Source organism: Linepithema humile, chromosome 2 (assembly GCF_040581485.1).
Source record: "Linepithema humile isolate Giens D197 chromosome 2, Lhum_UNIL_v1.0, whole genome shotgun sequence".
Taxonomy (NCBI): domain Eukaryota; kingdom Metazoa; phylum Arthropoda; class Insecta; order Hymenoptera; family Formicidae; genus Linepithema; species Linepithema humile.
Window position 1 is genome coordinate 24,129,256 of NC_090129.1, and position 27,042 is coordinate 24,156,297.

General features: G+C 32.3%; 3 protein-coding genes across 5 annotated transcripts in view; 1 reads left to right on the plus strand and 2 right to left on the minus strand.

The window, feature by feature from the left end:
• The window catches only part of 5-HT7 (5-hydroxytryptamine receptor 7), a 99,583-nt gene extending 84,760 nt beyond the window's left edge, over positions 1–14,823 (plus strand). For 2 of the 3 annotated variants that reach the window (XM_067350309.1, XM_067350310.1), the window contains 2 exons: positions 3,662–3,706; positions 6,672–14,823. In XM_067350309.1, coding sequence (XP_067206410.1) covers positions 3,662–3,706; positions 6,672–7,352 — 726 coding nt within the window. In that variant the 3' untranslated portion in view covers positions 7,353–14,823. The remainder of the gene's footprint in view (positions 1–3,661; positions 3,707–6,671) is intronic. The other variant, XM_012359875.2, reaches the window with a different exon arrangement.
• Positions 14,824–15,110: 287 nt separating this feature from the next.
• bic (bicaudal) lies at positions 15,111–20,904 on the minus strand. Its single transcript, XM_012359996.2, has 4 exons — positions 20,603–20,904; positions 19,692–20,063; positions 18,766–18,890; positions 15,111–18,632 (listed from the first exon to the last, which is right to left on the minus strand). Exons 1-3 carry the CDS (start codon positions 20,678–20,680, stop codon positions 18,780–18,782), a joined length of 561 nt encoding a protein of 186 aa, XP_012215419.1. The 5' UTR covers positions 20,681–20,904; the 3' UTR covers positions 15,111–18,632; positions 18,766–18,779.
• A 1,424-nt stretch (positions 20,905–22,328) lies between these two features.
• LOC105667887 (uncharacterized protein C2orf42) lies at positions 22,329–26,957 on the minus strand. The gene is made up of 7 exons (XM_012359995.2): positions 26,809–26,957; positions 25,575–25,963; positions 25,167–25,490; positions 24,758–24,977; positions 24,466–24,671; positions 23,461–24,370; positions 22,329–23,294 (listed from the first exon to the last, which is right to left on the minus strand). The coding sequence occupies exons 2-7, from the start codon at positions 25,959–25,961 to the stop codon at positions 23,125–23,127; spliced, it is 2,217 nt and encodes a 738-aa protein (XP_012215418.1). The 5' UTR covers positions 25,962–25,963; positions 26,809–26,957; the 3' UTR covers positions 22,329–23,124.
• Between the last annotated feature and the right edge of the window lie 85 nt (positions 26,958–27,042).

Below are 27,042 nucleotides of genomic sequence, written 5' to 3' on the forward strand. Positions count from 1 at the left end.
ATGTACGCATGCATATATCCTTCACATCGTTTGTGCCTTTCAGTCGAAATAGCGTTTCATTTGTTTCCCGTCACCCGCAAATGCCCGGCTAGGCCTCGATATCGTTTGCTAAAAGAGTCTCAAACATTCATGCTTGTTGATCCGATGATCGGATGATCAGATTTCGACTGCCGCGATTTCACGGATAATCACCTGCTGCGGGCACGTCGCCGGCAGCGTTTCGCGTTTGTACGACAAATTATGCTCCACGACGAGCACGGTAGCTGGGAAATCTCGCGGTCAACAGGCGGCTGTTAATTACACACTTAATGATCGTAAATTAGAATTAAGCGCCTCTTCTTGAAACGAGATGACCGTTTCCGTTACAAGATTCTGGCGTGCAGCGGTGTGCAACGTCGACTATAAATTTATAAAGTTTATTTAGATATATATGTTTCTTTCAAATATGTGCTATTTATAATATTTTTTTTATTTATATCTCTAAAACACTTCCTCATTGAAACATGCATCAAGAGAACACATCTCGTCACAGTTTATTATTTATAAATGTAAAATAAATTAAATTTTATTATACATTTTGCAATTTCTGTAGTGATTAACATTACGTGTAATTATTAATTATACTCTTTGTGCATGATTTATATATTTTCACGTCATATTTTTCACATAAAATTTTATGATAAAGTTATCTGATAATGATTACGTAATAAAAATACTTTTTTTTAAATGTTTGCATAAAATATAAGATAAATAAATAACTTATATCTTTTCTTTAGAAAACAAAAGAAAAAATTTTATATATAATAAAAAACTAATAAGTTATATGTATCTCTCGGTGTACATATATAAGATGGCGTAAAAACTTTTTAGACATCAGAGGTATTCTATCACATATATATAATCGATATATTATATATATATATATATTATATCCCGCCGCGAAGCATCGATTTACATCACTTTGATGTTAAGTGACAACGCCATTATTCTCTCACGCAATTTCTTCCGACGCCCTAAAAGCATAGCCACGAGAATACGATGTGCGATATTCAATTCTTTACATTTTCAAATATTCAAATAGATATTCTCCATGATCCTCTATTTAAAATCTTATGTGACGGAAATCGGATGTACATTCTTTTGCTAAATCGATAAGGACAGTTATTCGAATCCGTCACGAATAATTTATATAGAATAAAATTGTAACTAGAAACACGATAGAACGTCAGAAATAAAATTATTTTTATTAATACAAAACAAAAGATGCAAAATATGTTAGAAAATATATTAAAAATAGACATTGTGTGAATAATATTTATATACATATATCTATATGTATATATAAAATGTAAAAATATCTTAATATATCTTTCTCTATAAAATATTATTAAAAAATATTATTAAAGCATGAATAACGCAGAAATAATAAAAAATGGCGATTTATTTCTCAAAAGTCAAATATATTCCAAACAAATCAAAATAAATTGCGGATCAAGTATAAACAAAGAAAAATTGTTATGTAACATGCACGTATAGCATAAACGTTCAAGGCATGATTAAAAATTCCTTCTTCGAGGAACTTTACTTGAACCAAGAATGAAAAATTTTCACGCGAACGAATATAAATAGAATGGAATTTCGATCAATCTCCAGGAATAGCAAGAAATACATTATTCGCTCTATTCGAGCTTCTCGATGACGCGAGATTCTGTATTACGTACTCACAGTAGATAACACGTTTGTCGTTTATTGAAAAGTTTGTCGAATCGTATTTAAATTTAATAAACGTTTTATTGTAATTACAGCGGCCAAACGACTGGTCATTCCCGCGCGGCGATGTACCCTCGATGATTAATTTTAATATGTTGGAACAGGAAATGCGACGAAATGAGACAGGAAATACATTGTAATATGTATTAACAAATGCAGGGAAACGCGCGTGTATATAATATTTACATCCCGACCTTTAATTAGCTATGCTTATTGGAAAACGCGAATTTCGAATAGCACAACGCGTAGTCGCTTAATTTGCAATGTGAACGAACGCCGACAACATGCGGATAAAACACGTCAACAAAATATATTCTCTCAAATTGAATTCTCAAAATGTAACTGTGCGCGTTCGTTTATCTTGTCACAAATATTAGCATTGCATACAAAAAGAATTACTTTTGATATGTTACTTGAAATATAGATATAGCTTTAGGATCACTAATTAATTTTACATGTCCGTTGAATTTGTCCGACAATTCCAACTTTTACGTACTACCACCTTTACTTCAAAATTTCTCCTTTAATCAATTCACGATTTTAGATAGGACAGATCCTGTAAAAAAAAGTTACAGACAAGCTGCTTTGTCGAATGGATTTCGAAGAAACGAAAGAAATTTTTCCTCGGAAACTTTTTAATTCGGAATGCTAATAAGACAAGATTGACCTGTCCTTGCGAAACGAATACGCTGTATATATCAGAGTGGTAAAGCGAGCTTTATAGGATATGCCACGGCACTGAAATTTTACAACGAGATTCTCGCACCATAGTCTATCCGGACGACCATCTATCACGTAGTGCATGACGTCGTTATGTCACACTGTCTCTCACGAGCACTCTAAAATCAACTAAAATCGTCATCCCGTGCTGTCACAACTCGCGCGCTCTCTCAGAGCTTCGTGATAATGGACCGACGTAACGTAAAATACTCACGTATCATGTTAACGAGTCATGGATCTTCTTGTGTGCGTAAACAAAACTCTGAAGTTGGAATTTGCGAGATAAAATTCTTCTCCTTTGTAAAAATCCGCATCCGAAACTCTAAATTCTAAAGTCTTTTGTAAACTTTTTCCTACAATTTTGTTCTAATTTTTTTTAATTTATATTTTTATAATTTCATAATTCTACGAATCTAAATTCTAAATTTTAACATTCTTCTCTAAATTTAACATTTTTTTCTAAAAAAAAGAAAATTTTTATCTCTAAAGCTTTATTCGCCATAAAAAGCTTTTTTCATTTTTAATGCTTAAGACCAAAATCTATTAATATCTTTATATTCTTTGTTGCAAAGAAAAAAATCACCTTGAAATTATTCAAAACATTCGCGATTTTTTAAGAGAAGGAAATACAAGAGTGTAGAACACTCTGTACACTTTCCCACGCGTAACATATCCGGATTGAAATCCCGTAACCGAATCAAACTCTCTTTGCTCGTTTGGAACGTTCGAGCGAGCGACATCAACACGCTTCTTCGTTTCACACTCGCCGACTAATACCGTTTGTACTTAAAAATCCGTGTCAGGGATTATGTGTCACGTGGGTTTCGGAATCTAATCGAGCGTGTCAACGACGAAAACGTCGCGCGCACTGCGCGTAGCGTATACACTGCTCAATAATGGATTTATCCTAATTTCGTGTCAGATTTCCAATTTAATTTACGCAAGCTTTGGGGATTACCAGTGCGAAATTAGTGGCTTATACATCAATCATCCGATCCTACCATCGTAGCATGCCCATATGTTGATCTCGTGGGTGTATTCATGATTCCCTATAACCCTTTCCCTTACCAGCCATATTGCATTATCTTGACTCATATCGCAATAGTAGTGAAAGGACATCGTGTCTCTGATCTGAGTCTGAAAGTGTTCGTAAAACACTTGTCTGTTGTAGATGAGATCGAAGGTACGCGCCGACAAGCCGGATAATTTGACAGTGGTAAGACATTATCTCTTCATCTACAAGTAGTTTTCCTCTCTCGCTACATGTAGACGACGCTTTTGTTACGAGGAGATGTCATCGCGGACGCTCTCAGATGCTTTTCCAATCGAAACAATCGTTCGCGAAATCGAAAATTGCCGTATAATCGAAAACAATGATTACAGAACGGCTGCAGTTTAATTAATTTATTAATTATTTTCCGATTATTGTATATTTTAATTTCTTTTATTTTGTTTGTTATTATATAGCTTTATTGCTGTTAATAAATTTCATTTAATTTGGTTTAACAATTAATCTAAAGCTGATGGCGACATGTGAAAGGCGAGGCTTTCGCGCGTGTAAGCAATGCGCTTGCAAGAACCGTCTGGACAGTCGCCTACTTTACGACGACCTGAAATCAAATATTTAACGAGTCTCCTTGACAAGACTACTGTTCTGAAACGGAACACAGAGTGAAGTAACTGTCGTGTCGGTCATTACGAATTCATACGGCAACGATGCCTTGTAACAAATTGTGAACTCTCGTTTCGTTGCAGAGCTGTAGTAGCTCACCACTCGTAATAAACTGCTCTAATCGGCGAGTTTTTAAGAGCGAAAGTATTTCAGTAATTCCGAGTTACGTAGTTAGTCACGGCGATTATATGAAAGAAGTAGAAAGTTCGTCAAACAAAATCTTCTACTTTGCCATTTTTTTTTTAAATCCGCGTTTTTTTCCAAGTACAAAAAACTTCTATAAAGAACTTTTTATTTCTAATTAACCATAATTACTTTGTATTTATAAAATAAATATAAAAAAAATATCAGATTTATTTAAATCCAGCCGACAGTAAAAGATCGATAAGAACCTGATCTTTAAAATTTATTTACAAAATTATATATTACAAAAATATGAAATTGTAAAATTAAAAATATTCTTACTATCGAAATTTATTCCCCTATTAAAATGATTCAGAAGAAATTAATTTAATTTCTAGCAAAATTAATGCGATTTTAGCTTATGCAATCGTTATTGCAAATTATTCGCAATCGCACTTTGCCTTGAGAAACTTTTAGTAGCGAAAAATAAATGAGAAGATATGTTGATCGAAACTTCCTGCGGAGAGAAGCGAGATATTTCCTAAAATTGGGGCCAGAGGAACGATCGATATCGATAGTAAAAACACGCGATTGCAAAAAAAGTCGAAATTTCTTCTCATCGAGGATCCGAGCAGATCACCGAGCTTTTTGTTGTCCGATCCTCCCTCTCTGTTTCAAAACCGCGAGTATTTCCGCTTCTCAATTACCTTAAGTGTCATCTACATTTCTGAGGTCGGAAAGACTCATCTGCATTTTGACTTAGTTATATAACGCTTCTTCGCGTCGCTCCATTTCCGCCGCGGCGTGTCGTGAATTTACATCGGTGCTTACAAAAACAAACGGCGTGTTCTAACAGTCGTGTAACTCCAAATAGAATAATTTCTCGGCCCTCCTTCTTCCTCAATGAGAAAATCAATAGAAACCGCATACGCTTGATGATTTAAACATAAAGAACCGCGCACTTTCGGCACAACCACAATCAACCACACTACGTTAAAGTGGTCGTTGCTCCAGTGGTCTCATTTGCTTAATATCTAAAGATCGTGTTCTATGTAAATACGGTCGTGAATCGCGGTGGAAGCCCGCGTGCGTATTTCACGAAGGAAAACTATTTTCAGCTCTTTGAAGGTAATTCAAGAGCAACATTCCAAGAATGATTTTTCGCGTATGAATTAACTTCGATATTCGGTACAGGTATGTCCATACCGCATCTTTTGTGGGAATTTCTAGAGAGAGAAGTACCTTTTTGAAAAGGAGTTCTCGCAAGTGTAGAAATGTCTCGCACGCAGAAAGTATTTCGCGAATGGCTTGGAAAATGCTTTAGTACTTAGTCCGCACCCGGGCTCCCTTTCACGCAAAAGTGCACTGAAATGCATTAAGATACTACGAACGAAATTGAAAATCATTTCTGAGTGTAATTCTAAGTGTAATATATACCCGCTGAAAAATTTAATGTCGCTTGCAAGGAACGTTATTTATTCCATTCAACATTAAAAAGGTTCAAAAATTGATATTCATATTCATATTGTAAAAATAGTTATAAAAATTTGTTTTTATATGATGTGCTTTTTTTCTCTCTTTTCATATATTTAATATCACTTATTCTATCAATTATTATATTACTATATAATTATATTGTTAATTGTTTATTATATCAGTAATTTTTAAATTTAATTTAACTTAAAATTAATATATTTTTATTTTATATATACATTATATATATATAATATATTACATGCGTGAGGATATGCATTTTGGATACATACTTGAATATATTGTGTCCAATGAGTAGAATGCTATCGAATAAGCCAGCCAGCGGCAATAGTCGGCGGCGTGCCTTTGATAGTGCTCATCTACTTAAATCCTTTCCGACTGAAGAAAAGCAGTTTGTGGTTTGATTCCTGACCTGTGCAAATTACACATTATTAAATAATGTAGTATTATTAAACCATATGAGAGAATTGTTTTACTAGAAATTTTATTATAATATTATAATTAAAAAATTATTTTTAATACGTATTGAGTTGATTCAACAATAACTTTGCAGGCAGATAACAAATATCTATCTCTTTTCGATCGAGTATCTCAATCCTAATGATGAGACAGTAAACAATGCAATCCTTTAAATAACTGAAGAGTTATTTATTAATAAGATGGAATCAGAGTGATATATGCAGGATGTTCAGAAAAAGATAAAAATGTTTTTGTGTCGGAAATATTATTTATGATTCAATGCATAGCATATAACGGAACAGAGATAATATTCTGAATAATACATCCCGCATGCCGAAACGCAATTCGCACTAGGCTATTTATATTTATTTCCTTTTCGTGTTCTATTCCAATTGTAAAAAATAACGCGTGTTGAATTCTTCTTCTCTTACAGTGCAGCGGTCACGCGGTTCGGTGCTTCACCGGCGGTCCACGCAAGAGCAACGAGTCGCAGTGCCCGATGCTGCAGAGGATAGAGAAGCCGGTGCTGTCGACGGCGACGACGCCGTCGATGACGTCGTCGACGGCGAAGCAGATAACGACAACGACGCTCGTACGCAACCACCTGAATAGCACGTGCAGCGTCACCAATTCGCCGCATCAGAAGAAACTGCGCTTCCACCTGGCGAAGGAGCGGAAGGCCAGCACCACCCTGGGCATAATCATGGGCGCGTTTATCGGTTGCTGGCTACCGTTCTTCGTTCTCGCGCTGATCAGACCGTTCCTCCGAGACCCGGACACGATCCCGGCCTTCCTGTCGGACTTCTTCCTTTGGCTCGGCTACTGCAACAGCCTGCTGAATCCGATTATCTACGCGATCCTCAACAAGGACTTCCGAAAGCCGTTCCGCGAGATACTCTTCTTCCGTTGCGGCAATCTCAATCACATGATGCGCGAGGAGTTCTATCAGAGCCAATACGGCGATCCGGTTAATAACTACGAGATCAAAGCGGGCGCCGGCGGCGGTTACGGCGGCGCGGAGAGCGCCGAGAGCGCGGAACATTACGACGACAGCAATCAGGGCATCGTCGAATCGGTCGACGTCGCCAGCGCGCCCAACGAAAGCTTCCTATGATCCGAGGAACGTTCCTCGCACGTCGAGGACCGTAATATCCGACGGAGACCGCCGTCATCGTGCTGCATCGAGCCCCTCCACGTCGCCATCGGCCTCGCCGGCGCGCCCAACGAGATCCTCTTATGATCGATCGCGATCAATGAAGATCGCGGTGCCGATACCGCGCGTTGTCGTTTCAAAACGTCGACGACAGGACGATTTTCATCCTTCGACCGTGTAACGAGCGAATCGCGCGGGAATGTCTCTCGGGAGATTCTCCTGTGATCGGATCTACGGTGCTGGACCGTCTGTGATCCCAACACCGATAAGAGACCAACCGAGAGAGAGAGAGAGAGAGAAAAAAAAGAGACAGCAACTGTGCGATCAGTTGCGCTGATAAACTCGAGATTCACGTACGAACTGATACCGCTAAAGGTCAAAGAGCAATTTTCAGTCACGAAAGAAGTATTTCCGATCTCATTATCGAGAACTTGGCTCGACTAACTCGGCTTTATTCGCCAAGGATAATTCAAGAGCTTATTTTCAAATTATCTTGAATCTAAACTTTTTAAAACTTGCGATTATATATATTATAAAGTTGTGGACAGCTCGTAATAAGATAATTATTTAAATTTTCTTTTTTTTTATATATAAAGAATAATAATGACATTGCATATATAAAAAAAGAAAGATTTAAATCCTTTGCATTGTGTAAGTTATTTAATTAAAAAATGTTTGAATAGTTGTCACCGTCTATGAATTAAATACATTGCATAATGGAAGAATGAAAGAAGAAAGACTTTAGCTGTTTAGTTGAACGTATTTTGGACGATCGCAACACAGAATTCGAGATATATGATTTTACACGCCATATATTATGATATGTCTGTATTTTGATACGTGCTTTGCATCCGTATCGCATATTATGATTTTGTATTCCGTGCCATTCTGTTGGGAATTATAGATCAATTAAAGCGGATTTTGCGTGTAACTTTGATTAAAATTACAGGTAATCATGAGATACACGAATCACGAAATTCATTCGGAAAAAAAATTGAGACATGCGAAACGAGATAAGATCGCTTTTTCGGGTTCTCAAATTGCGGATAATTACAATGTAATGTGCAGCTGTTCGATCGTCGAAATCAGCTGTTCTCACCTTGGCGGGAGAAAAAAGATCGTTAAGGTCAGGCAGACACGAGCACGGCGGGTGGTGAATAGCGCGCAATAAATCGTGAAAATTAATCGTCACGCAAGAAATTGTTATATCTCGGGAAAAAAGGTGACGTGCGATAGATCGGAATTATCATCGGGAACACATTCACGGAGCAATAAAGATTTATGATGTAGAAATCGTAAATGTAACGGTTGTGCGAATCACCAGCTGTAATAATCCCACATAAATTTCGGCAGCAAAACATATCGATGTCAAATGTCAAACATGAAAATTTTATTTGCGTTGTTCTAATTGTTTATTTATTTTTCAATTAAATGATTTTAATTTTGGGACAGTTTAATTTTACAGATCAAATTGATAGAATGATAACAATTATTGTGACGCAAATTTAAAAAAATATTTTATATTTTATTTTCTCTCGAATTAAAACAAATTGTCGGTGTGAGTTGAGCTTATATCTACTGAAAATTTATTGAATCAACTAAATTAAGCAAGAAAAAAATAAAATAATCAATCAACAGCATGTATAAGGCAATTTTTAGAGAGCAAAGCCAGCGAGAAATGAGGAAGTTGATTGACTTGTATAAATATCGCGCAACTTGAATGCAGACAAAACGATCGTGCAAACAATTGCGTTGTACAAGACAATCAGAAAAGAAAGGGGGCGGGATAGAGAAGAAAGGACACAGGGGAAACGTGTTCTACGACTCGGATTTTATTCTCCACGGAGACGCCAACGAGACGGCGACAGCGAGCGAGATTGAATTTTCTACATTGTCATCGCGTTGCTGACGTCGATAATCGAAGCTTCGGACTTCGGCGTGTCGGAACGAGAGAAACAGACAGAGCGAGAGGGAGAGAGAGAGAGAGAATAAAGAGCTTGTGTGTGTGTTTCTCTATACATTCGTCACGTCGCTGTCCGGCGAAATAAAAGCATTGCGGAGGAGTAGCATTAAAACTTTGCATCGCGGAAGAATGCGCATTTTCTTCTTCCCAAGTTTGCGATCGTTTATTGCAATCAATCTGACCGCTGACTCGGAAAATGCAATCGGTTACTACTATTATAGGCAGTATATCGAGTGGCTGAAGCTGTCCGAACAAAGCCACTAATGTATTTCCTTCTGATTCCTTTGTGATCTTTTGATTTCGTTAAACGGACGAACGTTCAATGTTTTACGGTGAGAGCAATCGAGCAGCGTCAACAATCATAAATTGTTCCCGAAGAAAGAACGGTACATACACAGAAGTGAGATCGCATTTTCTCGGAAATTTCTTTCCGGCCTTTAAACGTATCCAACGAAGCGGATCAACATTAAAGAAATCAAAAGCAATTGGGAATTCAAAGTAATTGCGTGTTTCGCTTGCTTGTTTCCGGAAGTTATCCCACGAGGGAACAGACGACAAATTCACGAAACGTCATTAATTTAGAATTCACGTGCTAATCAAAAAGATATGATTAGAAAATTAAATCGCTCGCTGTCTGATCTCGAAATAGATTAGACACGTTCCTTATCGTTCTTCGTTATTTCATAAGTAAGTTCCGAGATATGAATATCATACCAAACCATCGAAAATCGTGCTATTTTTATTGTAATTATTTGTCTATTTTATTTACTTAAAATTTTCAAGTAAATTTTAATTATTTGTAAAATTAAAGCTTACACTGTATAACGGCGGAAACATCGTAAACATATATATATATATATATATAGTAGATTAAAAAAGTACTTGCACATTTCCATCTTCTACGGAACAATTTTACACAAAGGAAATGTTGCTGCTAAGAGTGATGTGCGTTCTCTTTTAATTAATAATATATCTGTTATAGAGAAATATATATATTTTTATGTTGTTATACAGAGAAAATATATATATTATGGAGAGTATACTTTACTTGTTCTATTTAATATTTATATATTAATATAAATATAACTAGTATAATTCTGCGAAAAAAGAGTATATATATACGTGTATATATATATATATATTTTTTGCAGCACAATATATTTTTCTTTCTGATGTAAAATTATTCTAAAAAGATGTGAGGTGTGCAAATACCTTTTTCATTCATCATATATATGTTTCTCTCAAACAACCCGGTAGTTAAAGTTAACAAGTCTATTCATTGAAAAATGAGAAAATCGGCTCGATACCTGTTCGCGTTTCAAACAATAGGACGCCCCGAAAAGCCTATCACGCTGTACTGTGTTTACCCTATTTTGGGACTGCAACCGATTCATCGAGGCTGTTGGCGAGGGGGTGAAGGAGATACGCGGGGACAGTGGATTCCTTTGAAAACATTGATCCAAGTTATGCGGAGCGACAAGGTGCCGAAGCGAACGCTCGAGATGCATTATACTTCGGTACGAGGTAACTCGCGTCGAAGAGCATGCACCGTAACAAATGTGTGTTGTATTGTGTGTGTGTGTGTGTGTTTATGTGTGTGTGCGTTTGTGTGCGTGGTGCGTATATCTGTGTACTTTGGTGGATGGATAGTGCGGCGGCGGGCGGACTTTGCGTGTAAGCAAGACGGCAGCAATGAAATTTGCAAGACATTAGGAGTAGTTAGAGCTAGTTTGATTTTGATTGGGGTCGAATCAAGTCCTGAAATCCGACGCAAAATCTCAGGTCGAACGTCTCCCGCTTGCCTCGCGAGCCAGTTGGCTCACGATAAATTTCGAGACTCGCGTAATCACGATCGTGCAGCACGCGAGTGTTTCACTGCGATAATCGCCTCGCCAGATCGCCGGATAAGCCAAGGCCAATATCGAAATTGCACGGGCCGCAGGATAGAACGAAGGATGGTTTTAGAGTGTACCGAAAGAGATAACGAGATGACACTATCAAAATTCTGCGCGGTCGATCGAAGTAGGATCGTTTCGCGATGGGTCTATCAGAGCGCGCGGAAGCTTGTCCTAACTCTCTCATTTTCATAGTCTTTACATACATATTGTGGAAACTATCTCAATGTTTTCGGTTTTAACATATTATCTGTCGAATAATATTAATATAACATTAATATAACTGGGCGAAATTGTATTTCTAAGAACGTTTCAACAACAATTTTTTTATACCAATATAACAAAAGATAGATATTAGATTAGAATTAATTAGAAATCTCTATGATTACATAAAAATATTTTTCATTGGCTTAAGATTCATCAGTTCAGGTGTTGGCGGTCAACGTGTTAAATTTTATTTTCAGCGTAAATAATTAAAATTATTTAGAAAATGAGGGAATCGACTAATCTTTCGAGACTTTTGAAAAAAAACACAGTATTTACAATACAACTTGCGAAATTGATCAAATGTTTTTAAAATTTCAAAATATTAATTAGATATGCACTGTTTTAAAAATATATTTAATTATTAAAATATAATAATGTATCATTTAATCATATTTTTAAATACATTTTTACAATTTATTTTTAATTCTTTTAATCATAAAAACTGTAAAGATTTATTTTTATATAATCTTCTTATTAGATTAAAAAATTGTATGGAATTTTAAAAACATTTGATAAATTTCATGAGTGAACGTATACAATGCGTATGTATTTCTCTACACAGCAATGTTCCATCATGAAATATAAATATAAATAATAATAGGTATTGTAAAATCGTAATACTTGGTGCTAAAGTAAATCTTTCCAACTAACGGCAATAGATGAGATAATTTTAATCATATAAACCACATTCCGAGCATAATATATACTACACCTTCCATTGCTCATTAAAGCGACGTCATTTCCAGTCATGTGAAGAGGACTTATCACTAGCTAGACAATCCTAAATGTTTATTAAACGACCTATTTGTATGTAACGTAAATCAAAAATGTATTAAAGAATCAGAGTATCGAAGAAGTATGGAATTATCATCAATTTTGGAAGATTTGTGTCGGTGGAGCCCTTAATTCTTGCCGAACCAAACAGTAAGCAGTCTAAACTTAATTTTTCTATAAAGTCCTACGGATTCTAGAAATTAATTCTGATTAATTTTAGTTAAATTTAATTTTGCATTTAAACTTGAATAATGAAATTATATTTAATCAGAATTAATTTACAGAAATGATGTACGAATTTACACTGAAAATATGGCATGTTTAAAAAAAAAAGGCAAGAACAGTTCGCCGCGTGAAACGGAATCATTTATCCAAAACTCACAATAGCAAACGATTTATATCAATCGCGCATTAATTAGCGCGGACGCGAATGTGATAAATCTTCATGGTACAATAACGAGCTTTCGTCATCCATTGCTCGTTTTGTTTTCAGGCGGAAAATCGAAAAGAAAAACGCGGAAAAGCGCAGCGCGGTAAAACTACATCGCACGAAAGGGCTTAATACGATTAAGGGATCGACCGACAAAAAAAAAAAGGGTAGCGAAAGTCTGTATATGCATGCGAGACACGCGCGATATCACGGGGGAGGATTTATTTGTCCACTAAAAAAACGAAATGTTCGATGTATATAATTCATAACGTTGTAGCGTCATCATTGTCAAAGAAACGTATGTGTACAATCATTGCGAACGTTACAAGGTTTCGGCGAACGAGATGCATGGGGAAATAATAAACGCGTGATATGTTTCCTCTAAAAGCTCGTTACGCAAATAGAGTGTCACACTATATATAAATGCAAGATACATCATTGATGTCGTCATCTAGCCAATACGATGTTTAGGAGAATAAATGTATAAACGTATTAACACGTCGAAAGACAAAGCGAGCGTCTTTCGACAAGGTCCGTATTCGTACCTTCCGTTTAGCACTAAATCAATGTATATTAACTATTAAATATGAACGTAAGATTCTAAACGTTCTCGACCAAAGCGAAACGTTTAAATTCGATTTTCGTGAGCTCGTTCACCACTCGAAACATATTTAAATCCGCGTTTGTGGATATTAAATAAAAACTTAAGAATTAAGCATAAAGTAGCAAATCAGAGAAATTAATACAGTAGCTATTTATATACATATCAAATGCGTTTCTTATGAAACACGCAGAGTTCACGAAAGTCGAAGGAAACAACGGCGTTATTAAATCCTAACAATTAAACGCAATTATAAGACAGCTTTCATTATTGTCAATTGTATTAATAACTCATACACCTTTTTCTTTTACTTTAAAGGTTTTTCCATTAAAATAAGTAAATATTTGGTGCTAAACATGCGGTGAGAATACAGACGAATGTGTTAATGCGAATTGCGGTGCGTAATCTCTAGACCTCATCTTTGCAGCGACTCGAAATTCTCTGATAAATTTTCCATGCGCGTAAGCGTACTTTTAAACGAAGAGAATACTCTACAAAAAAAAAAGATTTAAATGTTACAATAGAATGATACAATGTTACTGGATCGTTTTTCAAGAATTTACATTAAGTCGTTTTCATATGTAATTCATCAACGACAAGCTACAACAAAATTCATTGATCGGCGCGTCGAATGATTTTTAGAATCGGAATAATAAAATGATAATAAAATCGCGTTACACGCGGAGTGCAATTTTAATATATAGATTCTTTAATGAATTGTATGTTCCTTAACAAAAAAGTTTAATGGATTATCATTAATCTCTTAATTATTATACATTGAACTTTAATATATGAGAATCTTTGAATTTTGTATATAAATGTTAAAAATAATATATAATTTATTAATTTATTATGTGTATTTATTATTGTTATTATTTATTATCAATTAATCGTATGACTTTAATTGTTGAGTGTCTTTTAATTACATCTTTTTCTATATTTTTCCCGTAAAAAAGAAATCTTTAAATTTATCAACGTATCATTAGAATTTGACTTAGAGACAAGGAGGGACCCTTCGTATATGGTTAATAATAAATTAACAATCATTATTAATGCTAATAATGAGCAACATAACGACGCACCTTCAAAATGAGTTTTATCCCAAAGGTTCGGCGATATCCACGAGACGTGAAAATTCTCTACACAATAAAAATATATACATAATTTTATCGAGGTATTTTTGATACTAGAGTGATTTCGTTATTTTTTCGCTTCAGAGACTATAACAGAGGCTTTTAGTTTTTTAACACAAGCGGAACGAAAGAGACGGTACCTTGCGCGTAACACAATCGATTATTTTTTTTCTTCTTAGATTGAAGTCTAAACGAATCGTATAATAAATGTAACTCTCTGGCGCAACGCAACTCTCCACTCTGTACATAGTAGATTGTAAACTTTTTATGTATGACCTCGAACTCAAAATCGTGTGCTAGCGCATAGTCATGAATCGACGGGCGAAACTACGAACATTCTAAAATAAATATCATGACTGAACAAAAGAATCATCTAGTATTTTTTTGCCACTTAATTTCACTTTTATCCCAATCCAATTAGTATAAACATCTTCTAATTAATATTCTTCTCATTATTTCTATATTTAAGCAGCAAACAGTTTAAAAAATTAATTTACGTTAATTGGAGATTTTGTGATTACGGTTTGCGATTTAAAGCTCAGACAGTTTTTTATTCGGTGGATTATCATAGAGGCTTATTCGTTCTTATTAATAAAAATTCAATTAGTAAAATTTACATATTAAAATATGTTGAAATAGAAAAGTGTACCAAAATATGTGAGGCTTATTACTATATTTTTCGTGTTACATGGTTCTTACAGATTTAGCATATAAATAAAAATATAAACATCGACTTCGAGCGAAAGATTGCGATTATATCGGAAAACACGATCTGTTTGAATAGAAAACTGTGTGCTTCCAATAAATAAATTTATCTTAGGATAAAATAATTATATTACAAAATATTACGTTCCATTTTCTGAACTGGAAGCTGACTGTTACTAAAACTGCACGTTTTTGCATAGTTATAGATTTTATCAATTAAAACAGAAGTGTTTTAATTATGCCGTCGACTATTGCTCGCCCTATTTTTCTATTTAAATTCTCGTGTTTCATTCAAAGTGTCTTTTCATTATTTTTTCATGTAAAACATTCGACTATATTTTCTTTCCCTCGTTTAATTTTTCATAAATATGCAATCGATTTTTCAATATTTAGGATGAAAATATATGTCATATCTAATATTATTTATCAACGTGAGCATTAATATTGCTCCTATTTAGAATAGAAATGGAAGAATCTCTTGAACTCAAAAATTCTTGAAAAAGTATACAATTATATCTATCTCATGTAAACTTTTATTAAATTATTTATGCTTCTTCATTAAACTGTTTGATTTTGAGATCATCAGCATTAGTTAATAATTCATCTTTGATGATATTTAATATGATTAGAACAAGTATCAATAAAAGAATCTTGAGAAAACATGGCAAACACTTTCAATATTTGCTATAGTTGTAGAAAGAGCCTTTGGCCTCCAGTAAATGTTGTCAGATTTATGCACATTTGATACATTTCAACATAAAAATTTAACTCTACAGTTATTAATATGCCATAAATTGTTTTAATAATTTTAGTTTTAATAAAACGTGAATTATTTCATTAAAAGTTGAACTTGTTAAAACTTAAAAAATGAACAGTTATAGAATTAAATACATGTATGAGATAATAAAATTTCTACAAAAAATTTTTTTAATAATTAATAATAAATCTTAATATTTGACAAAATTTAAAAAAATTTTCCAGTGAATCAAGTGTTCTTTGTATATTTTATTTATATACATAAATATATATTCTTTAAAATATCTTATATTTTATATTTATATACTTTTCGTAAAAGCTTCATCAGATCATATAAATGTACACAAAGGTTGACTAATAAGTCGGATTCCCTATTTTATACACATTTTTATTGATAAGTTATGCACTAAATCCAATAATAATATTAAAATACATTACTCTTACTATTTTTCAACATAGTTTTCACAAGCGTGTGTATATATATTTTGAAATGGAATTAAAATTTTCTGTAATAATATGAACTTGGCTTTTCTGATGTGTATTGCATGTCAAACAGTGGACTTTCTGCAACCTTTTCAATGGTAAATTTTGAATTATTCCACTTATAGCTGAGATCGATCCTTTAGATTTTCCTTTGTTTTGGTTGTTAAAAAAATATTTTACAAGACGACGCAGCAAAATATAGGATATTGTCTGTAATTTGTTGAAATCAAGAGCCAGATCATATCAAGATGGCACAAATAATCAGAGTAACGTATTTTAATAATCATTTCATTTATTGTATAACTTATCGATAAAAGTGTGCATAAAATAGAGAACTTTAGAGAACTTATTAATCAACCTTCATGCATAGATCTGACAATATGTGCTGTAATTTGTAAGTTTCTGTTAGACATAATAGAAATAATTCGTTATGTTTGTACAAAATTCTTTTCCTTTGATCTTCTCTTCTTACACAGAATCAATTCCTGTTTTTTTTCTCAATCAACTGTAGGAAAGTATCTCACATACAGAGAGTAAGCGAATAAATCAATTGCCTACTGACAAGCCTACAGACAGTCAGAACATTGACTTAAGTATAATATTGGATATAAATCCACAAAGTTTACCGCTAAAAAATTAATAACTAGTGAAATGACAACATCAAATATTTCATAATACATTTCAAAGTAAATTAATTTGTTTACAGTAATTGAAACAAGTAACGAAAATCAAGTTTTACAAACTATCATAATAATAATACAGTTAATTCTATTGAATATCTATTGACAAATATCTGTAAAACAATCTTTGACTTAAAATAATGGATCTTCTAACTTTGAAATGGATAACAATCTAAAGAACAAATCCAGGACGTACACTCATCAATAAAATATAGACATAAAAAAAAGAGGCTTACAGCATCATATATATGTCGTAAATATATGTCAAGATTTACGATATTCATAATATAATTGTCAAAGAAAAACATATACATATGTAATGTATAATTGGATTATGCGAGAATATTGACTGTAAGACGAAATGTTCGCATAAATATATCTTTTATGTGTTTTGTTAAACGTTTTGGTCAACAGATTCGATTCTCTTCCGTGTGAGTATATTCTAGCCTGTGAGTCTACTTTACTGTGTTGTTCGCTGTCTTCAAATTTTATTATGTACATATATGTATAATAGGCAGAAACATAAAAATTTTAAATTTAAAAAGATTGGTGTTAAAAATACTGAAGAGAATCACATCAATGATCGAAACGTTTGTTTTCAATATACATAAATAAAGACAAATTTGTGTGAACATCTGACATAAGCCCCCCTTTCATACTGATTTTTGTAATCTATATATTAGGGCCAGAATTAGATTGTATTACTTTATTCACATTATAGATATCACCCAAGATAAATCAGTCAACTCAATGCAAATAATCAACAAGATATTAAAATCTTTAAAGTGCAGAAAAAAATTTGTAAGAAAAACATACTTCAAACTCGTTAAAATGTTTGCGAGCAAAAGTATGGTAAAAGTGAGACATTCTGCATAACATTACAAATTAGATTAAATGTTTTATATATTTCTCCTTGACATATTTCTGTGTGCCACTAATAGATATTACATTTGATTAGGATAAAATAAAGGTTCTCTCAATGTAATTACATAATTATGTAAAATTCAATGTAATTTCTAAGGAAAAGAAGCATTTCTATTTATGCATTAATAATAAATTTCATAACACATTAGTTCTCTGTTACAATTCTATAATCTTGAACTCAATGCCCAAGTGCAGTTAGACATTTTAAACGTTTAAAGCGTCACACGATATTAACTGGCGAGTGAAGCTCATATCAGATTGTACATTGGAGATTGAGAATTGTGAATTAAAAATTGGGTCATCCAGGTCAATAGAAAACGAGTCAGTATTAAGAAGTATTAACTGAATTCCAATATGTAATCTGATACAGACTTAAAGAGTATTTTTGCTAATTCAAAAACTATCTTTAATAATTGCACCAAAATAAAAAAAATCTTGATGGGGAATATTTTTTTGATTTTTGTAACAGCTTTTTATTTCTTATCAACTGTTACTTATATTAGCAAGTATCATATGTGTATGTCAAGTATTTATAACGTGTGCATAGTTATGCTTCGTTTATGCATTGCTTTTACAATTCACACTTCTTTTGACTCGTCAATTACACACCTATTTCATTATATGAAATATCTGGAAAAAAAAGCAAAGTCATAGATTACATTTTATTTTATTCTTACATTATTAGATTACATATTGTGTTTATTATTCATTACAATACGATAAAAATATCAAAAACATCCGTATATATTTATTGATTCATTACCTCGACATCCTTTCTTAAGCCTCAGGCGTAGCTAATGGAGCTTCTTTCTTCTCTTCAATGATAATGGCATCTTTCTTGTCGCCATTAGGTTTATCATTTTCATCTAAATCCTTCTTTGGAGCAACCTTAAAGTATTTCATTCAAATTTATATATTTCAACATATTCTCTAGCAACAAAATAACTATCTTATTTTATTGTCTTATCTTATTTCTATTCTACTTATTTTATAATTAATTTATAAATTTATAAATTGTGTATGTAAAATAATTTTTGTTTATTACTTATCATTTTAACTTGTTAACAAGATGTAATTTTTAACTTTTCTCTGAATGTTTGAATAATTATATATTATATACACAAATAATTAATATATGTATATATATTTATATATGCATGCAAATATATAAATATATACATATACATATAAATGTGATAAACATTAATATATATATATATATATGTATAATGTATATGTGTAATTTATAAATATATATACAAAATATAAGTCACAAAATATCAAATAGTAAATGTGTACTGTGTTTTGATAATATTATTTCAATGGTAAAAGTATTTAGTTTCATAAACCAACAATAATATGTAATAATTGCTATATAAACATACATTTATAAATTATATGTACAATTATAAATTTAATACACTCACAATTTAAATATTTCAATAATTTATATGTAAATATGTTTTAGATAATTTGATTCAAATATTATCTATAATTCACATAAGCAACTTTTGTACAAAATTATATACAAATTCAATGCAAAAGATAATAATATTTAATGCAGATAGAATTTAATATTTTGCAAATTATATTGATTTAAAATAATAAAATTTACGAGAACATAATAATTTGTGTAATAATATAAACATTTATAGAAACTTTTCTTAAATATTTTTATTATACTTGTACCTCTTCTTTGCTAGCTTCATCAAAGTTCTCGACTAAGTCAGGCACCTCATCATCCTCTTCCAAAGTAGCTTTACCAACAGCGCTGCCGGCAACTGTACTCGCTAATCGTTTAAGCTGTGTCAGACCCTCTGGGCCAAGTTGGCTCAGAATTCCCGGCAACATCTCTGTTATTTGTTTATTTTCACCATGACCAGTGATGGCAAATGTATTAGCAGAAAGACTGGCTTGTGCTTTTGGATTGTTAAAGTGAATCACTGTGCCATCATCTTTGATCATATTAACCTCTTCTATACCGGGAATTGTATTTACAGAAAGCTTCTTTAGACAACTCTGTAACTTTTTGTCATCTGTGGCTGCAGTTGCGTGCACAACCTGAGAAAGTCAGAAATGACAGGAACATAAAAATAATAATGTCCAAACTTCTATAACACTTTAAAGAAAATGTTAGTGCGTTATTTAACTGTAAAGTATGCAAATATAATTTTCTGCCATTTCAGTACATTTTGTGATATTCCATGTAATACGAATATTCCAATAAATAAATAAAGTTATTTTGTTAATGTTTATTAACTTCTACATGTTATGTTTGTTAACTTCTACATGAATTAGAAGTCTATTGTCAAAAAAGCTATCACAACAGTTCTGTTGAACAAATTCTTGTGACATTAGCAAGAAATGCAGGGCAAAACAAAGTAATATACAAAAACGGAGATAACTAATTTGCATTCGTTGTCCTTAAAATAGAAATTCTGCAATATCACGCGCGTACTATTCACTTAGATCAGAATAATCTATGTGGCGACACGCGTGTTAGTGACAACGACAAATTAAGATTGCGTTGGAATGATGAAGAGATAAGGTAAAAAACGAGCTAAATTCCTACATAATACATAACATAATACGGCACCTACCTTCTTCTTGCGTCGGGGTGTACCTTTGCCGCCGATTCGCACTTGGGCCTGAAGTTTCTTAAGCTTCTCGGCATTCATATTTTAACCTCTGTTGTGCACAAACAATGATCGACGCAAGAGCGCAATAAAGCAGGAAGGTTTTTTGGCGAAAAAATCTTACACAATTTTTCGCACGAGCGACGCGTGTCGTGTGCGCGGGGACCGGCAACGTAGCACGTGCTCTACTCTCGTCCTGATGCTCGAGAATATGGAAGCGTACGCTTCTTGGGTCTACCTACGTCAGAGCTGACTTCCGGGCGGAGGCCGGCGGCGTGCGCTTCTGCCACAAACTCCCGACTCAAAATATCGTACCGATCGATCGCAAATCGCGCAAAAATGCGCGTGAATTTATCGTAAAATGTATTTAAAAAATTGATAAACGTAAAAAATGTATAATAATAAGATGGGTCAATGAGAATTTTCAGTTAGCACTTTGCATTATAGCTCGTCAACTGAGCATGTAGAAATTGACCAAGTGCACTAGGCGCACTACAGGCGTGTGTGCATGTATATTCTGTGTGCATACATATGTATATAAAATATAATATAGATGTATGTAGAAAATAACAGTGGAAAGAAGATTCCGATCCGTTCCAAATATACGAAAGCGGATCTAATATTAACTGATACAATAGTAATTATACGCATTATATATATGCGTGTTATAATGATCTTTTTATAAGATACTTGCAATATGTTGTGTGCAAGATTCATATTTGCAAAATACATATTTATCACAATATGTTAATTTTAGACAATTGTAAGCCATTCGTAGTAAACGTAAAAATTTGAAATATTTTAATAAATAATATAAATAGATAAAAGTAATGAATTAACACAAATATATTGTTTCATATGCAGTATTAATGTTGAAAACACGTAAAACCTTAAAAAATGTGATCACAATAATTATTTGATGTAGAAATCAAGTTCAAATTTATGCATATTTTGTCTAATAGTCCATATATGGACGAATATCTGTGACGCTTTAACCGTTTAATTCCATAATTACCTCGTTAGATTACGAAGAAGCTTCTATGAGAATCATTTTCTAAGGTATTTCTCGACACTTACCCTGAAATAATGAAGAAACAAGAAAAATTAATAAAGGGCCATTTTGTGAAACTATACGAATTCGAGAACTTAGAAAATCAAAGTAATATTTACTTATAATATCGTCGTCCTGTATCAAACATGAGCAAAATAACGCGCTGCAGGCTGTAAAGATGCAATCCGCTGCAATGAAACATGCGATGAAGGCCTCAAAAGATTTTATTTTCTTTGATTCTTTTCAAACTTTTCATAGACGAAACGAAGTGTATCTTCTACCCGCTCCGGAAATGAACAATGATTTAACAAATTTCTGATCATGCGCAATTGCATGATCAGGTGACAATATATCAGCACGCTGATTGGCTAACGGCTAGAGAAATTCCTGAAATCCCCTAAAAATTATTGTCACAACTGAAATTCTCTTTTTAATAGCCAATCAGCATATTTAATATAAAATTGTACCACAATAAACATTAGCTCTCTTGTTATTGGTCAAAGTCAATAAAATAACGTACTTTTGTTCTGACGGCAAATTAAAAAAATTTTAAAGATATCGAACATATATCTGTGAAAGCATTAAACTATTCTAAATAAAAAATGATATTCTTAAAAAGATATAAAACAAATATTAAAGTTTGTTTGTATATCATTCATTTAATGTAATTTTATACATATATTTCATATAATATTACACATAATTTATATATTATATATTTTTTTACGTACATATAATTTATTTCCAAATCTATATATTCACAAAATAGAGCCAATGTTAAATAATATAAATACTCTTTTTACATAACAGCGTAAAATCTAAAACGTATATTTACAATATATATCACAATATTTCAAACGCTATAACGTAAAGTAGAATTATTAATAATTTTAACATATATTTTCAAAAATTTGATAATATTCTTCTCATTATTAAGAATAAACATAGTAAAATAAAGAGTATTTGTGTCAAGTAAAAATTACATAGATATAAATAGCAACTATAGATATATCGCTACGCAAATAATACAATAGTAAAAAAAATTACTAATTCTTGTTAATTGTAAAACAAAATTAGTATTTTGTAAAATTATTTGCATATTATATTTGTTTAGCGCGATAGTTATACATCAGTCTTTGAATTAGTGATTTAAAACTGTATTAATATTTGCTAGAGAGATACTATATAGCTATTATTTGCACAATCATCACATATATAATTCAGTTATTTTATTCATCTTAAAGACAAATTAATTCTGTTAACAAAATTTTAGTTATTTAAATTCGAATGTCGGATTCTTTATGACAGTGAGTGATTATTCTCATATCGTACGTTTAATATTTGTCCTTTGGCCCATAATATTTTTATATCATTGAAATAATCACGGTAGAAAAGTAAAAATTTAGTTGCAAACGGTATTTCGAAAGTAAAAGCTTTAGTAATTTTTAGAAAGAGCAATTTTCCTCCATTTGTGACTTGTTTCATTTTTTACGTGTCCAAATTCAAATCTTATTCTAAGCTCACCAATTTTTGAAATTGGCAAAATATCCGGTATCCACTCTATCAAGAATGGTGTAGGTTCAACTTGGTTCGGAGAAGTATTTCCTAAAACAAAGCCAAGTAAAGCACATTAAATAAAAATATTTTACCGATGTATTCTATTAATGATATATTCTTTAGCATATCAATTCAACTCTTAACAAGTTCAGTAAATTATTTAGATTCTTTAACAGATAATAAAATATATTATTTTTATAACCAATCTACTTACCCACTTTTAAATATGTTTTCAACTCTAATGGTTTAATCAACGCGTTGTTATTCGTCTTCTTATAACGATCTATTTCCGTTTCCTCTCGTTTGTACAATTCGTACGTTCCATCTGCGTTTTGCACAAAACTTCTCGTAATTTCCAAAGGTATATATGGTGTCTCAAAAATACTCTTTACATGCAGAATATTTGTAATTTGCCACGTATACTTGGTGAATGTTCCCAAAGGTACTCCGTCTTTTCTAACAAACGCTGTCGTCGAATTTGGCAAACGTTTCTTCTTGCCGCCACAAGATATTCGCTCGCGCAAGCAATCAAAGAATATTTGTGGCACATGAAACACCAAGGGATCAGGTTTGCCGTCGAACTGAAAATGCATCGTCTGATTTATTCGCTCGGTTATTGACGCGAGCCATTTTATAAACGGTAAGTTCGTGTTAGCCTCGTCCAACTCATCACAAGTGTTTTGGTACTTTTTGACAATTTGCGATTTTGTCTTTGTTTTTCTCGGTTCAATCGAATTCAGATTCAAGCTGCTGCTGTTTACGGGCTTTTCATCTCTCTTTCGTTTCGTTGAAATTGTCGATTGCGTTGCGTTACCTTCTGTATTCGGTACACTTCTGTTATCGTAATGAACTATTGTGTTCCTGTCAATTATCTTAACACTGCTGTTATTTAAAATATTATTATCGATGAGCTTTGGATTTTGTATGTCTAAAACTGTAGTATTTACATCGAGAACCTTCAATGTGCTCGCGTCCAATATTTTTATGTTATCATTTAATATGTACTGACTATTATTGAGCACATTGTATTTTGCACTAATTGTCCCTTGGTCATCCAATATTTTTATGGTATTTTCTTCTCCCAATTGAACACCATTTTGATCAATTACTTCCAAATTATGAACCTGTATAATAATATGCAAAACTTAATTATTTTAAAACTTATATCTTATTGAAATAAATACTGTAACTTAAACAAATATCGTATATTATGCTTTACTTGTGATATTATGTTGTTGTCGTCCAATAAACTGCGATCACATTCTACTTCTATATTTTCAACAATACCATGCGGTAAAATCGAAGAATCCAAATTCATGGAGTCTAAATCTAATCTATTTCCATCTAAACTTTGTACAGTTAAAGTATCATCACGAAAAATTAACAATTGAGTATCAGTTTCATCTGTAGTTAAACTATCGAGATCTGAAATTTTACATTGATTATATATTAAACATTAAAAAGACACGTAAGATAGATTTTTAAATGTATAATATATTTATGCAATTTACCAATTCCAACAATTTTATCTTCCTCTTCATTTGGCGATATAATTGTCAGAGATCTTTCTATACTTGATTGCGTTTTATCTAAATTTATATAATAACTAAATTCTTCAGATAACTTTGGATCACTAGCAAACGCACAAATACATGCATAAAAGTGCACACATCGCTTTGGTTGTAATGACGAAGTACCGTCTAGTTTGTCTCCTGTTGATTTGGTTGTATTCTGTAAACAAATTGTTCTATTAAACAATTCATTATTAATTCAAATATTTATTTTTATTGTAACCATTGTAATTATTAAAAAAATTAAATCTTTTGAAATACAATATTTTATTAATTTATTCCAGAAAAATTTTACTAATATCACACTTCAAATACAATTAAAATTGTTAAAATTACATATATTACTTACTTTAAAAGTAGTACAACTGCAAAAGTAACGATGTTCAATTCTATCTTTAGATTTACTAATAAAGAAAGAAAAATGAAGATAACCAAGCGGATGTTTTGGAGAAGCTTTACATTTCACTGCCATTATATTCTTTGACACTCTTTGTACTAAAGGACCAGAAGTTTCCGTTGCTAATAACCATATCTCTTGCTTTGTTTCATTATTTACACTCATCGACATCAGAATAGAATTTTTTAAAGTCAATGGCTGTGCTTCTGCGTAACACTTCAATGCAGCTTGAATGTGTTGGCATGGAGATACTGAATAATCTGAATAATCTTTCTCCTAAAAAATACACAAAACATACAAAAAATGTAACTACAAATACATAATTTTAATATATAAAATTTTATAGTATAAAATATTTACATGACATTTGAGAACACTGGTGTCAAAATTTCTCTCGCAGCTATCCACAAAACATAACGCAGTTGTTTGCGAAATGAGTGTTGTAATATCACTTGAAATAGTAGTATTTATCAACGGCAACTGTACAAAACCGCGATAATCAGGTCCCTTGTCTCTAACTCGTACAGAGAACACTTGCGCTGATGAACCTGTGATAAGCTTGCATGCTTCTGTGGACAGTTTTCGCTTTTCACCAGGTTCCTTAAATACTGCATCGCAGTATTTGTTTTTACAACAGAGACCACGTGAACCATTGTAAGTGCCACATTTTGGACACTTTCGAACTCCGCGTAAAGTAGCTTTTCCCAAATCTGACAAAAGTTTCCTCAGGCGCTCCTCATTGGACATAGCTGTTAGAAATGATAGTTGTTAGAGATGTTACATGACAAGAAAATCAAACTAAATTATTTTTTGTTGTTTAATAGTTCCAATCTATTTTAACTTATGACTATCAAATCTTAAACAACCTCGTTTTTGAAAGTGTATAGATATGTATGTCTCTTCATATTTTATATATTTATTATTGAAAATAGTTAACTTAATACTAAGTGTTGTTATATTTAAAGAGGCATTTAAGAAGATTACAATTGCCTGATAAATTTCAGACAAAAAGCAATAATAATTCTTATTTTTTTGCTTTGATTATTAAAAAAAGAAAATTAAATGTTTATAAAAACTATAAAAGTTTTTAAAATCTTTAGATTTACTATAATTTTTATGCCAAGATAAAAAACTATAGAAATCGAAGATAACATAGTAGTAACAAGTTCGTATAATTCTATAAAAAGAACTGCATATTATATTTCAAAGAAAAAAAGGTAGAAGAATTAAAAAATATATATATATATATATATATATATATATATATAATATTATTTCAATAGAAATAGTGGATACTTCCAAAGAAAGTGAAAGAAGTCTGAAAGATACTTCAGGTAAGCTGATATTATTTTCTAAGCAAAGTATGCAATGTTATATATTAAAAGAAGAAAATTAAAAGAAAATCATCCATAAATATTCATTGCATCAAATTAAATAATAAAAGCAATAAAACGAACAAGTCGCTCGCATTATCGTTATTACAAAAGATGCTTCAAAGATGTAACGTTCGCGTGACTTAATTCCATTACAGCGAAACGCATTGCATGAGATACATCTTGTCATAATAGCGACTGAATATCGCCAGCGATGTTACCTTTCGATATCGCAGAAGCGATGCAAGAATTATAGTCGTAAGAAAAACACCTCTCTCACGACAACGTTATTCTCAGAATACTTAGCTCCAGAGAGTAAATAAATAAAGCCTGTCAGCTAAATATTCGGAGCAGATGGCGTAAGATACTCACCACGATTTCATTGATAAAATAGAAGGTTGATCGTATTGTTAATTTGCTTCAAATTGCATTTCTTAATTTACATAAAAGATGAT